This window comes from Oryctolagus cuniculus, chromosome 16, assembly GCF_964237555.1.
Source record: "Oryctolagus cuniculus chromosome 16, mOryCun1.1, whole genome shotgun sequence".
Taxonomy (NCBI): domain Eukaryota; kingdom Metazoa; phylum Chordata; class Mammalia; order Lagomorpha; family Leporidae; genus Oryctolagus; species Oryctolagus cuniculus.
Window position 1 is genome coordinate 63,691,307 of NC_091447.1, and position 17,654 is coordinate 63,708,960.

At 42.3% G+C, this 17,654-nt stretch overlaps 1 protein-coding gene and 1 pseudogene across 7 annotated transcripts in view; one reads left to right on the forward strand and one right to left on the reverse strand.

The window, feature by feature from the left end:
* Positions 1-10,693, forward strand: part of LOC100338792 (olfactory receptor 7A17) — a 72,356-nt gene extending 61,663 nt beyond the window's left edge. For all 7 annotated transcript variants that reach the window (XM_070058910.1, XM_070058907.1, XM_070058911.1 and 4 more), the window contains one exon: positions 274-10,693. In XM_070058910.1, the coding sequence (XP_069915011.1) occupies positions 283-1,212 (930 nt within the window). In that variant the 5' untranslated portion in view covers positions 274-282 and the 3' untranslated portion in view covers positions 1,213-10,693. The remainder of the gene's footprint in view (positions 1-273) is intronic.
* Positions 9,841-10,802, reverse strand: LOC138845653 (olfactory receptor 7A17-like; annotated as a pseudogene).
* Positions 10,803-17,654: the final 6,852 nt, after the last annotated feature.

A 17,654-nucleotide genomic window follows, 5' to 3' on the forward strand; every position in this document is an offset into this window, starting at 1 on the left:
TCTTGGCTATGGGAAGACCTCAATTGATAATTTTCAAATGACTACCGGATTTTCCATCAAAACTGACAAATATTTGATGTCTTGGGGAAGGATTGAGGGTGGGACAGAAATTCTTGGTCAGAGATGGCACTAGAAGCTGCCTGATCTGGAACAGTTCCATCCAAAAATACAGGTGCTATATTCTCAACCAGAAAATAGATTTTGAATTCCCACTCTACTGCTAATGTCTGTTTGAGTGACTATTCCTCATGTTATTTTTCTTTTTATTGATAGTGACACCTCATGGAACCGAGAAATGAAACCCAAGTTTCAGAATTCCTCCTCCTGGGTTTCTCAGAGGACCCAGCACTGCAGCCCCTCATTTTTGGGCTCTTCCTCTCCATGTACCTGGTCACTGTGGCTGGGAACCTGCTCATTGTCCTGGCCATCCTCTCAGACCCCCACCTCCACACACCCATGTACTTCTTCCTCTCCAACCTGTCATTGATGGACATCTGCTTCACCTCCACCACCGTCCCCAAGATGCTGGTGAACATCCAGACACAGAGCAAAGCCATCAGCTATGCAGGCTGCATCACCCAGATGTTCTTCTTCATACTCTTTGCAGGGCTGGATGACCTTCTGCTTGCCGTGATGGCCTATGACAGGTTTGTGGCCATCTGTCACCCCCTGCACTACACGGTCATCATGAACTCCCGGCTCTGTGTGCAGCTGGTCCTGGTGTCCTGGGTCATCAATGCCCTAACTGCGCTGTCACACAGCCTACTGGTGCTGCGGCTGTCCTTCTGTGAAAACCTGGAAATCCCCCAGTTTTTCTGTGAACTGAGTCAGGTGATCCACAGTGCCTGTTCTGACACTTTCCTTAATGACATGTTGACATTTTGTACTGCAGTGCTGCTGGGTGGGGGTCCCCTGGTTGGCATCCTGTACTCTTACTCTAAGATCATTTCTTCCATCTGTGCAATCTCCTCAGCTCAGGGGAAGTATAAGGCGTTCTCCACCTGTGCCTCTCACCTCTCCGTTGTCTCCTTATTTTATGGCACAAGCATAGGTGTGTACCTCAGTGCTCGTTCTGCCCCCAGCTCAGTCTCCACTGCCATGGCCACAGTAATGTACACTGTGGTCACCCCCATGCTGAACCCCTTCATCTACAGTCTGAGGAACACAGACATGAAGAGGGCTCTGGAGAGACTCCTGGTCCATGAGCTGTAGAGGAACCCATGGCATTGGGACTGAAGGAGAATCTAGGACTGCAGGTTTCCAAGCCTCAGAGCCAGACAATGGAATATTTTATCAGATTAGAGGAACAGAAGTTGCATAGTCTGTCCACTGTGGTTTTTTATTACAACTTTCGTGACCATGTTCAATGATTTACTTGTTGTACAGAGTTATCTCTAGTATCTCAATGTATTTTCTTTTCAATTTTCCTTTCCCCAATTTTTTTTTTTACCAATGTTGTTCCTGAAATACAAGGGTGCTTCAAAAATTTTATGGAAAAATCATAGTGAAAGAGTAGTTAATTTATGTATTAAACAACTTTGTGTTACACTGTTTTTCTTTTCACAATGCACCTGCTCCTTATGCAATTAAGTATAAAACAATTTAAATAGCCACATATCTCGTGGTGCAAAATGTGTATTGCTTAGGAGTAATTTCTTGTAAAATCACACATACCATGCCCATGAAATATCTCTTTTTTAAGTTAGTAGTTTATTTTTGATATAAAGTATTTTAAATTAACATTACAGTGAAAAGCTTAAAGGCCCTATTCCAGTCCTTTGGGCACCTACACTTGGTATCTGAAGCCATTTCTGCAATTTCAGAATGGAACAAATCATTCGGCCGTAGTTTGCTCTTCTTTGTCCCCCCTCCCTTCCTGCATCCAACCTACAGAATTCCTGCAAACACCACAGACTCCAGCATCAGCGAGCTGTGTGGGTGGGTACTGGGTTCCTTCCCTCCCACAATCCTGCTCCTGGAACCAGCTTGGGAACCACAGTGCCAGACTGGGTCACTGACACAACCTGAGTCACTTTTGCTCCAGGGTAGCTCATCACACTCACACCCCCTCAGTACAGGCACCAAGGAAAGAGAAGTTTGGAAATGTAGATTGGGTATGGGCAAGTCATAAATGACCTTCAATAAAGGCAGCCAGGTCTTTAATCATAAGTAGCATTGTGATGTCATTGTATTCCACTGTCATATGTACATGGACGCTGTGGAGAAAGGGTGTTCTTATCTAGATGAAGGATCCAAACCTGTGTCTTTTTTCCCATAGCACCTATCACCATCTGACTTGGGTGATTTTTAACTTTATTTCCTTATATTCTTACTCCACTTCTAGACTGTAGGGTTAAACATTGTGTTTTATCACCTGATGGTAATAAAAAGATGGGTAAACCTTTCTTTGTCACGGGATATCTGGATATTTATAGCATCAATCATGGGCCATAAAAATTATCAGTTTAAAAATTACCCTTCTAGGTATAGCTAAAAACTTGCCATGGTAATCTGAATCCCATTAAGCTGGATGGTTATAATGCCATCTTAAGTGTTAACATGATCACCTTAAGTGTTAAATTGATCAGATAGATAGGATTAAGTGTTAAATGGATCATACAAATAAGATCAAGTGTATGGTAATAATAATAAATATAATTAAAAAAGAAAGAATGTTGCAACATGGGATGCAGTCCATACAGCAGACTCAAAGAATGACAATCACCTTAAGTAGCACCCTAACCTCAGTTCGGCCCCTAAATCATTTGGATCTGGCTATAAAGCCCATGAGAGCATTTCAGGCATGGAAAGCCAAGACACTGCTCCAAAAAATATGTTTTTCTTGAAGAATCTCTGTGAATGAGACCCCAGTGGAAAGAAGGGGTCATCAAAGAAGGGTGTGCTTTTCTCTGAAGGGAGGAGAGAACTTCCCCTTTGATTATGGCCCTGTCTGAAAACTGACAGAGCTTGTGGACTCAAAAGGCTTCCATTGCTTTGGCAGCTCATGTCAAGAGCCTTGGGTGATCACTGACATCATACATAAGAGCGTTAATTGTTAAATCAACAACAGGTGTCACTGTGCAATTACTCTCCATGTAGGACCTCTGTCCTCAATGAGCTGTACTATGAGAATTAATGCAAAACTTGCTCTCAGTTTTTGTATTTTGTGTGTGTGTGCAAATTGTTGAAATCTTTACTTAGTATCAAGTTGGTCTTCTGTGTACAAATTTAATTGAAAATAAATCTTAATGGAGAATGGCACTGGGAATGGGAGACATAGGAGGAGGTGGAGTGGGAGTGGTCATGGGAGGGTAGGTATGGTGGAAAGAAACTCTATATTACTAAAGTTGGTCTCATGAAATTTGTACTCATTAAATAAAAGGTTTCTTTGGGGGGAAAATGACCCTTCTATAGACTTACTGGGTTTTGAGTCTCATCTGTGTTTGCATTTCCCACTCCTGCATTGCTGATCATCTAAACTGTGTGGACCCTGGGCGGAAGGTAATTACTCATGCTCATATTATGAAGGAATTTCTCATTAACAACATGGAATAAAGGGTGTCTTAGGAAGGATTGAGATAGGGCAGGAATTTTCTGGTCAGTGATGGCACTGGCAGTATCCTAAACAAGAAGATATCCATCCACAAATATGGAGCTCAAATCATGATGGGAGACTGTGAGTTTAGGTTTTCCACTGAGTTGACTATGACTGTTTGTGTGACTATTCCCAGGATCATTTTTACTTTGTCCTGGTAGTGACACTTCATAGAATCAAGAAATGAAACTCAACCTTCATAGTTTTTTATTCTGGGATTCTCAGACACCAGCACTGAAACCCCTCATAAGTGGGCTCTTCCTCTCCATGTACCTGGTCACTGTGGCTGGGAACCTACTCATTGTCCTGGCCATCCTCTCAGACCCCCACCTCCACACGCCCATGTACTTCTTCCTCTCCAACCTGTCCTTGCTGGATTTCTACTTCACCTCCACCACCATCCCCAAGGTTTTTATTTAATGAATACAAATATCATATGTAAAGCTTTTAGGGATATAGTGTTTCTTCCCCCCATATGTGCCCTCCAATTCCTACTCCCATCTCACGTACTACTCTCTCTCCCATCCCATTCTTCATTAATATTTTTAGTTAACTTTATATACAGAACACCAACTCTATGCTAAGTAAAGATTTCAACAGTTTGCACCCACAAAGACACACAAACTATAAAGTACTGTGTGAAGATCAGTTTTACCATTAATTCTCATAGTACAACTCATTGAGGACAGAGGTCCTACATGGAGAGTAGTCAGTTTTCAGACAGGGCCATAATCAAAGTGGAAGTTCTCTCCTCCCTTCAGAGAAAAGTACATCCTCCTTTGATGGTCCCTTCTTTCCATTGGGGTCTCATTCACAGAGATCCTTCATGTAGATCTATTTTTGCCACAGTGTCTTGACTTTCCACACCTGAAATGCTCTGATGTTTTTCTTAGCTAGATCCAAATGCCTTAGGGGCTGATTCTGAAGTCAGAGTGCTGTTTAGCTCATTTGTCATTCTATGAGTCTTCTGTGTGGACTGCTTCCCATGTTGGAATTTTTTCTCCTTTTTAATTCTATCTATTGTTATTACCAGACATTGGTTTTAGTTATGTGATCCCTCTGACTATCCTATATGATCAATTAAACACTTAATATGATCATTTTAACATGTAAGATGGAATTAGTACCACCCAGCTTAATGGGAATTGGAGTACAATGGCAGGTTTTTAGCTGTACCTTTAGGGGTAAGCCTGTGGAAATGCTTGCCAAACTGTTGTTGTCATATGTGACATCTCAAACGAGAGTGGAAATATCAGTCGCAGCTGTTCCACATCTGAATCACTTCCCTGCTAAGGCACCTGAGAAGGCAGCAGGTGATGGCTCAAGTGCTTGGGCCCCTGCCACCAATGTGGAGACCCAGATGGAGTTCCAAGCTCCTGGCTTTAACTTGTCCAACCAAAGCTATTGCAGCCTTTTGGGGGAATGAACCAAGGAAGAGAGAACTCTCTTTCTGTCTGTCTCTCTCTTTCTCTTGGTAACTCTGCCTTTAAATAAATAATAAGTAAATAAATATTTTTAAGATTTATTTTATTTATTTGAAAAGTAGAGTTTCAAAGATAGAGGAATGAAGAGATAGAGTGACAAGTCTTCCAGTCTGCTGATTCACTCCCCAAATGACTGCCAAAGCCATTGTGTTACAGATGTTCCTCAAGTTAGCCATTCAGTAAATGCTCACATAGGTCATGTAAAGATTTGGGCTTTAAAGAGTTTTGGTTTACTTACTGGATGGGCAGAGAGTGTGGTGGTAAGAGAGAGATAACGGAATAAGAAATATAAATTTGTCTCTTTTTCTCTCTTTCAAATAAATAACTACATCTTATAAAAAAAAAGACAAAGAGCTAAACATCATTTCTTCATGAAAATGCTTCCCACACAATTTGTCAAAGAAACAAAATTAGTTGTCATCTTCCATTTTTAGATTCTTTTGGGGCTGGTACTGTGGTGTAGCAGGTAAAGCTGCTACCTGCAGTGCCGGCATCTCATATGGGTGCTGGTTTGAGTCCCAGCTACTCTGCTCCTGATCCAGCTGCAATGATCCACCTCCATGGAGAGGTTGAGGAAATCTATTCCTCACATGTGAATTGATGAAGAATGTTGTTCACATGCAAGTTCTAAAGCTGCAAGTCTAATGTGTCCTAGGGATTCAGAATTTGTGTTTTTTAAAGATTTATTTATTTGAAAGACAAAGCTACAGAGAGGCAGAGGCACATACACACACACACAGAGGGAGAGAGAGAGAGAGAGAGAGAGAGAGAGAGAAGAGAGAGATCTTCAATTGGCTGGTTTACTCCCCAAATGGCCACAATGGCCAGAGCTGGGCTAATCAAGAAGGCACCAGGATCCAAGAGGTTTTTCTGGGTCTCCCACCTGGTTCAGGGGCCCAAGCACTTGAGCCATCTTCTACTACTTTCCCAGACCATAGCAGAGAGCTGGATTGGAAGAGGAGCAGCTGGAACTTGAACCAGTGCCCATATGGGATGCCAGCACCAAAGATGGAGGCTTAGCCTTCTCTGCCACAGTGCTGGCCCGATGCTACTTCCTTTTTAATTGTATTCTTGCAAGCAAAAAAATTGGAGATGCTTTTAACCAATGTTCATGTTTCTGTTCTGCACAATTATAAATTCTATAGAGTCAAATGTGTGAACTGTTTTCACTGTGTCCCTCATTGCTTTATAAATGCAGAAAGTACTTCTGCAGAATTTGGGGAAGCCAATCACTTTTTATATGTAAACTGATTTTCTCTTGTTTTGAAAACTTAACATTTTTTATGTTTTGCCACATTCACTCCCTAGGCAGACATACAAACATACACACAAGTACCATTTTTTCTTGAAAATGGAGATATTAAGATCACAAAGTGAGGGATTCATGATGATGATCATAAAAGAGAGAAAGAAGGGTATATTTTCATGTACATTAAATGATTCACTGTAGCAATCTTTATAACTACATACCAATCATATGACAGTCACTTTACATATCCCTTCTTGTTAAAGATTTATTGGAGAGGCACAGTTACAGAGAGGAAAAGACAGAGCATATGGGAGAGAGGGGGAGGGGAGAGAGATTTTGCATCCACCGGTTCACTTTCAAAATGGCTACAATGACTGGGGTTAGACCCATCTGAAGTCGTGAGCACAAAAGTCCCTCTGGGTTTCCCAGTGGGATGGCAGGGGCCCAAGTACTCTGGCCATCTCTGCTGCTTTCCATGCACATAAGCAGGGAGTTTGGTAAAAAGCAGAGCAGCTGGGACTTGAACCTGTGCTCATACAGGATGCTGGTGCTGCCCAAAGCAGATTAACCCTCTGCACCACAATACCAGTCCCTTTAGACATCACTTTTGACACAAATTTCCAACTTTTATTTATATTTCCCTGGTATGCACATTCAACATATGCAAATCAATAAATGTGATACATTACATAAATTAAAGAATAAAAACTTTATTCAATACGTTGCAGAGAAAGCATTTGATAAAAATACAACATCCTTTCATGAAGAAACATTAAGCAAATTGGGTATAGAAGGAACATTCCTCAACACAATCAATGCAATTTATGACAATCTTCCATGGCCAACATCATATTGAATGGGGTAAACTGGGAAGCATTCCCACTAAGGTGAAAAGCCAGTAAAGGATGCTCTTTTTTACCATTACTTTTTTTTTTGACAGGCAGAGTGGACAGTGAGAGAGAGACAGAGAGAAAGGTGTTCCTTTACCGTTGGTTCACCCCCCAGTGGCCGCTTCAGCCAATGCGCTGTGGCCAGCACACTGTGCTGATCTGAAGCCAGGAGCCAGGTGCTTCTCCTGGTCTCCCATGCGGGTGCAGGGCCCAAGCACTTGGGCCATTCTCCACTGCACTCCCGGGCCACAGTAGAGAGCTGGACTGGAAGAGGAGCAACCAGGACAGAATCTGGCACCCTGACTGGGACTAGAACCTGGGGTGCTGGTGCTGCAGGCAGAGGATTAGCCTATTGAGCCATGGCACTGGCTACCATTACTTTTGAATATAGTTCTGGAAGCTTTAACTAGAGTCATCAGCCAAAAAAAATGAAATTAAAAGGATGTAAGTTGGAAAGGAGGAAGTCAAATTATGCCTGTTTGCAGAAGACATAATCGTATACATATGAGAACTAAAAGACCCCACTAAGAGATTGTTGGAACTCTAAAGAGAGTTTGGTAAAGTTGCAGGATATAAAAATAAGCAAACAAAAATCAACAGTCTTTTTACACACAGACTATGATGCTGTGGCTGAGAAAGAACTTCTAAGATCAATCTCATTCACAATAGCTATAAAAAATTAAAGACCTTAGGATAAATTTAACAAAGGGAATCCGAAAATTTTAAAATTACAAAAAAATCTTCTATATTCATAAATTGGAAGAATGAATACTATCACAATGTACATAGCCCAAAGCGATTTACTATTCAATGTAATCCCAATGAAAATACCAAGGACATTCTTCTCAGATCTGAAAAAAATTAACCTAAAATTTATCTGGAAATGCAAGAGACCCTGAATACCAAAAGCAATCTCAAACAACAAACTCAAAGTTGGAGGCATCACAATACCAGACTTCAACCTACTTCAGGGCAGTTATTATCTAAACAGCCTGGTACTGGCACAAAAATAGACAAGCAGACCAATGGAACAGAACAGAAATCCAAGAAATTAACCCACACATCTACAACCAATTAATCTTTGACAAATGAACTAAAATCACTCTCTGGAGAAAGGATAGTTTCTTCCACAAATGGTTCTGGGAAAACTGGACACCCACATACAGAAGTATGAACCTTACACCTTATACAAAAATCAAATCAAAATGGATCAAGGGTCTAAGCCTATGATCTGATACCATCAAATTACTAAGGGAGAACATTGGGAGAAACTGCAAGAGATTGAGCATAGGCAAAGACTTCTTGGAAAAGACCCCAGAGGCACAATCAAAGTCAAAATAGACAAATAGACATCATACTGAGAAGCTGCATTGCAAAGGAAACATTCAGCAAAATGAAGAGGCAACCAACAGAATGGGAAAAATTATTTGCAAACTATAAAACTGATAAAGATTTAATATTCAGAATCTATAAAGAGCTCAAGAAACTCAACAACAACAAACAAATAATCCACATAAGAAATGGGAAAAGGCTATGAACAAGCATTTTTCAAAGGATGTAATTAAAATAGCCAACAGACATATGGAGAAATATGATTGTAACTACCACATAGTTCAACCACAGGTGTCAGCTCCACCTCCACCCTAATTGGATTCGCTGCTCCTAATTCCCTGCCTGCCCCTCAGCAAAGGTTTAATAGAAGCTATTTCCAAACACATGCTCTCTCTCTCTCTCTCTCTCTCTCTCTCTCTCTCTCTCTCATGCTCTCTTTCTCTCTCTTACTCTCTTGCCCTCTCCCCTCAGCCCATGGGGCTTCACCCACCCAACAATAAACCTTCTCTCTAAAAAAATCAACAAAACTAAAAAAAGCTAAAAAAAGATAAGAAAAAGACAAAAACAATAAAAAAAGAAATTGTAGTTACTAAGAGGTATGCACAGGAAAAATGGTACAAAAGTCTACAACTGCCACAGTAGAATTTCCTCAACTGTAAAATTATATAAATGGCCTCAGCTGGCTACTATCATTGTCACTGCAGAACCAGGAATAAATACATCACTGCATGTGATGAATGGGAATCACTCAAGTCTTTATGTTATCAGGATGGGAAGAATGTTGGGAAAGTCAGAAAAAAAAACAAGGGGAGAAATATTGTGTGTCATTTCAGAGAGCATCACAGCTTAGAAAGTGTGGTTGCTTAAATTCAATAAAGCAGTATCATTTAAACAAATTTATAAGACTGGAAAGGAATTAAACAAGGGATTTCTCTTTGAGGAATCTGAGAAATGAATTGCAATAACAGGAAGACATGATACAGTGGCTTAAGTCTCTGCTTGAGATACCCACAACCCATTCCACAGTACCTAAGGTTGGGTTCCACCTCTGCCTTTTAATCTGGCTTTCCCCGAATGTGATGGCTCAAGTATTGAGTCCCTGTGACACATGAGGTAGATGCAAATGAAGTTCCTGACTCCTGAATTGCATCTGGCCCTACTTTGGCAGTTGCAGGCATTTGGGGAGTTAACCAACAGATGGAATACCCCTCTCCGTCTCTCTCTCTGTTGCTGTCACTCTTCCTTTCAAATAAACAAAAATGAATAAAAAATGAGCATTATTTTGAAGTTATTGCAATCTCAGCTACTGTGACTTAGGGCTCGGCAGTTCTTGGCACTTTCTCTAAGAAGGTTGTTTTATGGCTTCCTGGTGTAGAGTCTTTTCAGCGTGCCCATCATGTACTTATTCCACAGACTGTAGATGAAGGGGTTCAGCATGGAGGTGACCATATTGTACATCACCGAGGCTGTGGCAGTGGAGTGTGAGTTGTGGGTAGCAGAGGAACCAAAGTAAACACCCAGGCAGGTGCAATAAAATAAGTAGAAACAGAGAGGTGAGAGGCACAGGTGGAGAATGCTTTATGCTTCCCCTGAGCTGAGGAGATTGCACAGATGGAGGAGACGATCTTAGAGTAGGAGTAAAGGATCCCAGCCAGGGGGCCACAGAACGCCAAGCCTGCTGCAAAATACATGACCATGTCGTTGGGAAAGGTGTCAGAGCAGGCAATCTGGATCACCTGGTTCAGTTCACAGAAGAAGAGGGGGATTTCCAGGTGTGTGCAGAAGGACAGCCACAGCACCAATAGGTTTTGCAACAAGGAATTCAGGACACAGATGACCCAAGACACCAGGACCAGCTGCACACATAGCCGGGGGTTCATGGTGACTGTGTAGTGCAGGGGGTGACAGATGGCCACAAACTTGTCATAGGCCATACGGCCAGGATAAAATTATACAAAACTCCTAAGACTATGAAGAAGAACATCTGGGTGATGCAGCCTGCATAGGTGATGGCTTTGCTCTGCATCTGGATGTTCACCAGCATCTTGGGGATGGTGGTGGAGGTGAAGCAGACGTCCACCAAGGACAGGTTGGAGAGGAAAAAGTACATGGGCGTGTGGAGGTGGGGGTCTGAGAGGATGGCCAGGACGATGAGCAGGTTCCCAGCCACAGTGACCAGGTACATGGAGAGGAAGAGCCCACATATGTGGGGCTGCAATGCTGGGTCCTCTGAGAATCTCAGGGGAAGGAATTCAATTTATCTGAGTCCCATTCCTGGGCTCCATGTGGCTAACAAAAAAAGAAAAAAATAACACAATAATGTAGTACTAACCTAGCAGAAATGCCACCATTTATTTCCCCAGAAATGGTCTGGACCCCCATAGGCTATCTAAAATCTGCTCCCTGCAGGAAGTCCCTGGGCAGTTCTGATCAGGAATCCCTGCCCTACTCTCAGCCTTCCTACAGCACTGACATCAATCTTCCACCACTTGTTCACACCTCACAAACACAGTTGAAATCTGTGCATTGAGTGTCCTTCCAAAAGTTCCATGAAGAATGCATAGCCTGGGGCTGGGCATGTGGTCCAGCCTTTCAGATGCTGGTTGAGAACCCACATCCTACAGGAGAGCCCCTGGGTGTGAATCCAGGTTCTGTGGGCAGTCCAGCTCCCTGCAGTTGCACACCCTGGAAGGGAGGCAGCAGATGAGGGATGAAGTGCTTGCATCATTGCCACACACGGGGGAGACTAAGATGGAGCTCCAAGCTTCTGCCTGGCCCAGAACCTGATGATTCAGGAAAGCAAACCAGTGGTTGGAAAGATTCTCTCTTTGTCTCTGTCCCTTTGCCCATCAAATAAACAGGAACGGAGGTGAATGTAAGTAAAAACTTTTTTGAAAACAATTCACAGTTTGAGAAAAGTATGCCTGGATTCTAAAGCTTTTTGCACAAAAATGAAGCCATCTTTTAATTCTATTTTTCCATGGACATCTTGAGGCACCCTCCCATTAAGCTCAGGTCCAGTTTCTCTGAAATCTGATTTCACTGATGAATGCACACACACACATTCATGTGTACACACACATGTACACACATGTGTACACTCCCACCCACACATGCAGATTGGGAGCACAATACACACATGCACACCATGCACACATGTGCACACACCACATGCCATGGCCTCCTGGGGCTGGTCCAGTGTTCTCACCACAGTGACAACATCAGAAAACAGCATGTACCAGACACACCATCAATGTCAAATGTTCCTTCTCTATAGGATGTACAAACAGTATCCAAAATTCCAGCCTGTGACTCTCCCCAGCCTGTGTGCCCTGGGGCCACAATCTGCCCATGTTTGCAAAAGTGAAAAATAAATGTTCCCTGAGCCAAAAGTGAGGAATTCAGTGGCCCCCAGTGGGGAAAGCACTAACAAGCTCAGGTAGCTCCTTAGAGACTCTGAGGAATAACGAGCTCCTGGCCCTGGCACCCTTCCAACTCCCAGGATGGCCTCAGAGACCAGCAGCAGCCAGCAGAGGACACAAACACCCTCTAAGGAAAGAAGGAAGACGTCCTTCAGGTGCTGAGACTCCTCCGTGTGTGGGGAAACAACAAGAATCAACTAAACACTCACACGGGAAACCCACAGAGAGCAACACGTCAGGACATTGTTACAGGAAATGTTGGGGTTGTTTTCCCTGCACTTGTTCCATATTGATTTGGCCAACTTTCCTAGTTTTATTTTTTCCATTTTTTAAATTCTTGAGATACCACCTTTTCACTTTCCCTTATAGTTGAAGGCTTAATGCTCCCCTAAATGAAGAGTTCATCAGGTGAAAAGTAAAAAGCCCACAGGTCTGCAGGAATGTAGGCAAGAGCTAAAACAATCAAATGAAAAATGCCAACTTCACTGTACACAGCAAATGCACATAGATGATGTGCACTTTTATGGGTAGAATGCAATGTCTTGATACAGGATAACACTGTATTTATGAAGATAATATTCAAAATACACAATGATGCAATTAAGAATTCATTGTCATTATGTTTAACCCTTGACATCCTACAGGTCTTGAAATAGAAATTCAGACTCACCCTGCCAGGATAACTGCAAATCTGTCCCAAGTGACCAAGGCTTGCAATCTCTGCCCCCACCCCTCCTATGACCTGGTGGCCACTCCTCTACACTGTTTCTGTAAGGTCAACTTTTGTACGGATTGCACAGTTAAAACTGCGGGAGCAACCGAGACTAGACTAAATTACTGGAACTGCTAGGACTAATTTTATGCATCTGATCTCCCACCATATGGCGCTAAGAAGGAGTAAACAACTTCTACACAGCTGCCTCACCAATTCGACTGATAAGCTGCAGGAGCTGATCCTGCTCCTGATTGGAGGAGAGCAGCGTGCTTGGCGTGTGGGCAGCAGAGTTGGGATTGGTGGAAGAGGACTATAAAGGAGGAGAGAGACAACATGCACTGGGGAACATCTGAGCAACCCCTGAGCAACCCCTGAGAGAGCCAGCCCACGGTGTGCTGCTCCTCTGCGGAAGCGGGGAAAGCGGCAGGGGTGCCGCCCCTCTGTGTGTGTGGGGGGGGTGGCAGCTAACCCAGGACGGCATGGTTCCTCCGCGAGTGAGGGAATGGCAGCTAACCTGGGAAGGACCAGGCAAAAAGAACAGCGCAGGGTCCGGTGTCATTCCTCTGCGAGTGGGGGAGCGACAAAAACTAATTGGTGCTTTTGTTTCTGTGAAATAGTGAGGCACAGAAAGGCCAACGTCACTTGGTTTTATAAGGTCCAACAGCAGGTGAGTCAGGTGCATTTCTCAATATTCTTGTCTGACATCTTTTTTATCATTCAAGACAAATTATTCAAAATAATATGACCTTGTTATTTGCAATGTAGGGGGGGGGAGAGTGAGCGAGAGAGAGATAGGGAGAGAAGAGAGAATGAATTTTCTCTCAGCTGCTGATTCACTCCCCAAATGCCCGCTACAGCTGGTGCTGGGCCAGTCAGAAGCCAGGAGCCAAGGACTCCATATGTGTCTCCCATGCGCGTGGCAGGGACCCACGCACTTGAGTTATCCAAGGCTGCATATTAGCAGGGAGCTGGAATTGGAAGCAGAGGCAATACTTGAACCTAGCTCCTCCTATTAGGGATGCAGGTGTCCACAATGCCTGCTCTGGGCTTTGAATTCAGATCTCTTTTGTGACAAAACTCAAGAGTGCACTCAAGTCCTGCTTCCCTTCTTTGTCCAGAATGTAAAGGCCTCCCCAGACCACGCTCTGTAAGGTCCTGAACCCTGCACAGCAGCTCTGTCCCTTCTACACTGAACAAAACGTGCAGAGAGTTATCTCTGGGGCCATTATGTCCTTAGCACATTGATTACATGGCACTTACTCTTCACCTGTATCTTGCAAGAGCTCACCTGCTTCATCCCCTCTGCATTGTTGCAGAGCTGTGTGAACACACGTGCATTCTGCAGGAAAGGAAGGCAATGTGAATTTGTTGAATAAAGAGGATGGTGGGAGGGCATTTGGTGAAGGGTTAAGACACCATCTGGGGCTTCCACATTCAACATCTGGGTGTCTTGGCTCAAGTCTGGGCTCTGCTGCTGATTCCAGTGCCACTGAGAGAGGCAGCAGGTGGTGGCTTAAGTAGTGTTGTCCCTGCCATGCACACGGGAGACCCAGATTGTGTTCCCAGCTCCTGGCTTCAGTCTAGTGCAGTCCTGGCTACTGCAAGCATTTTGGGTGTGAGTTCTCTCTCTCTCTCTATTTCTCTCTCTCTCTTTGTCTTCCTTTCAAATAAAATGAAAATAAATGCTATGAGAATAAAACTAGGTGAAATACAATGATTTAAAGACAAGTATATAGGGGCTGGAACTGTGGTGTAGCAGGTAAAGCCAAAGCCTGCAATGCCGGCATCCCATATGGGTGCTGGTTCAAGTCTTGGCTGCTCCATTTCCAATCCAGCTCTCTGCTATTGCTTGGGAAAGCATTAGAAGATGACCCAAGTCATTGGGCCCCTGCTTCCACATAGGAGACCCAGAAGAATACCCTGACTCCTGGCTTTGGATAGGCTCAGCTCTATCTGTTGGGGCCATCTGTGGAGTGAACCAGTGGATGGAAAAACTCCCTCTCTCTCTGCTTCTGCCTCTCTATAACTCTCCCTTTCAAATAAAAGAGACAACTATATAAAACAGAATTGAACCCAGTTCAAACATTAATGAGATATAACATGCACATAATTAAATGGTATGAATATGGGTTAATAATTGAACTAATGAAAACTTTGACCTAAATTAATATAAAATATTCCTAGAATCTTCTTGCACATATGCAAATGTGCAGTGATTATTTGTTGACTGTATCAGGAATTGTACTTCAGTATATGAGACACTTAATATTTAGCAATGTTATCTTTCAATATAGGTTGAAAAAACTTGACTAGTTTGATAAAAAGCCTTCAAATGTATTGCTCTGCATTGAGAGGAAAGGAAGTTAGTCTCTTGCCTCATGGGTTAAGCATGTGATTATAAAATAAACTGAAAATAATCTCATTGTAAAAATTAAAAGAAAAAAATAAGCAAAGAAGAAGGAAAGAGGGTGGGAGTGTGGGCAGGAGGGAGGGTAGGGTGGGAAGTATCATTAAAAAAAACAAAGGATAAACCATATACTCAATATTTAACCAACAATAAAAATACAATTAAGAACTTTAAAAAAAGTTAGAAGAATGAAAGAATTCAGTATACAGGAAACAATATATGTTAGATGAACTTCTGGAAAACTGTTTAATATCTATGTATGGGCAAAGCATCTTACTTAAGGCAAGATATAGTCCTGTTTAACTCAATAAAATTTGAAAATATTTTGTGACAAAAATATCTATAGAGAAACACTGATATGGAGAAATGTATTGAGATGTTTATAATCATAGACAATGAGCATAGGATAATAAATCAGCAAAACAAATGGAGCTCCATCAGGTACAGGCATTTGGTGCAGCTGTTACAATCTCTCTTGGATGCTCACATCCAAGGATCCCTAAATCCACTTCCAGTAGAGCTTCCTCAATTCCACACCCTAGGAGGGCAACTTAAGTACTTGGGACCCTGTCACCTACATCAGAGACCTGGATTGAGTTCTGGGCTCTAAGCTTCACTCTGGCCAAATGTTGAGTATTACAAACATTTGGGGAGTAAACCAGCAGATAGAACATCTGTGCTCTGTGTGTGTGTGTGTGTGTGTGTGTGTATGCGTATGTGTGTCTTGCAAATAGAACTAAAATAACGTTAAATTTTTTAAAGAAATTTTTGAAATAGTTTGCATCTCAGAAATAAAAAATGACCTCATTTCACTGCCTAATCCTCTACAGAAAAATATATGATATCTCTTACTGATTCTAGAGGCCCTTAGACATACATTCAGTCATCAAAAAGTTCATGTAAAATGGGTGATATGAAAAATAATACATGAATGCCAAAAATTTTTGCGCCATAATATATTACCTCCCAATTCCACTTTTCCAAAAACTTGATGAATTTCCTTGTGATTTTTTTAGTGAAATCACTTTAAGCCTCCTGTTCCTACTTTCATTGCAATCAATTGTAAGCAATACCCCTCTGCATCACTGTGTTCAACAATTTCCACTTTAACATCATAAAAAGTAAATATTTCAACTGGCTAAGCCATAAAGCAAACACTCACAGCAGTCTCTCAGCTGTGACTTGGGATGAACTGGCTTTCAGGTGACTGCAGGTAAATTCTCATGGATTCCATTCTCTCTAAACCTTGTCTGCAGTACCAGTGGGTCCTTGGGCTCACCTGGATGGGTTCTCTGAGAGGACGGTCTCTGTGTGGAAGTCTGAAATGCCTCCCTGGATGGTTGATGATGGAGACTGAAGCTCTCTCCCAGAGAAGACAGTAGGAGGGAGTGACGCATTAATCCCCGAGTCACAGGCAAGTCTCCTAAAGCAACCACCGCACTCTGTCCAGTCCAGGGTTGACAACAGCAGAAGAGATATTTACAGCTCCCTGCATCTCCTTCCCAAGGGCACATTTCCCTCTTGTATTCCAACCCTGAGCTCATTATTGCTCTGTGAGACATCACTCTGCATAGCAATTAATTCTCTCTTGCTGATTCTATGTTCCTGAGACACCAGGTTAAACATCAGGTCGAATCAGTCTTTGTTACTCCTTCCCTACAGACTTGCTTGTGTTCCCAAGATCTAACTCTTAATACTTTATCCCAGTACCAGGTTATAATTTTCTGTAAATTATGAGGAATCTACTTTGACTGGGATCCTTGGATTTTCAAAGCATTCACTCATAGTGAGAACTTGATATCCCCAGAAACAAACCCCTTTTCACAAAGAGGTAAACAAATGGAATTTATATCTCTTTATATAAACCCATAGACATATTTCTTGGCTGCATTATTATCTTGTCCAAACATTAGAAATGTCATAATTACACCCCAAGATAGTAGCTGTCATTTAGTTTCATAATACTGAGAAATTTGGTAATGAAAGAGATATATTGAGATCTTTATATTCCCTTATTTACTCTCTACAAAAGTCCATTCTTCATAGTCTGGGCTTGGAAGAGTTAAATGATCTTGCAAAAATTATGACCCACATCAGAATCAAGATTTATTTAGAACTTGGTCAAGACATTTTGATTTCTTCTGGTCTATGCAATGGCCCCCACTCAGGAACGATATTGTCTCTAACAGATACTTGGAAATATCTGGAGATTTTTGTTTCTCACAATTGGGAAGGTGTAACTAGCTACCTAGTGGATTGAGGCCAAGGTTATGCTGAAGATTCTACAGTGCCCAGGATAGTCCCCAACACAAAGAATAATCTAGCAAAAATATCAACACTAGGGGTCTGAGAAACTCTACTGTAGACCAGGACTTCTCCATTATCATTCTGTTTCTGAATCACTGGGGAATCTTCCTGAGATGTGGATTCTTATTTGGAGTGTTAGGTAGCCCAGAGATTCCACATTTGTAACTAGCACTCAGCTGATTCTACACAGCCAGTGTGGATACTTGGACAACTCAGACTAATAAGGCTTAGGTATAATGTAAGAGACAAGTGT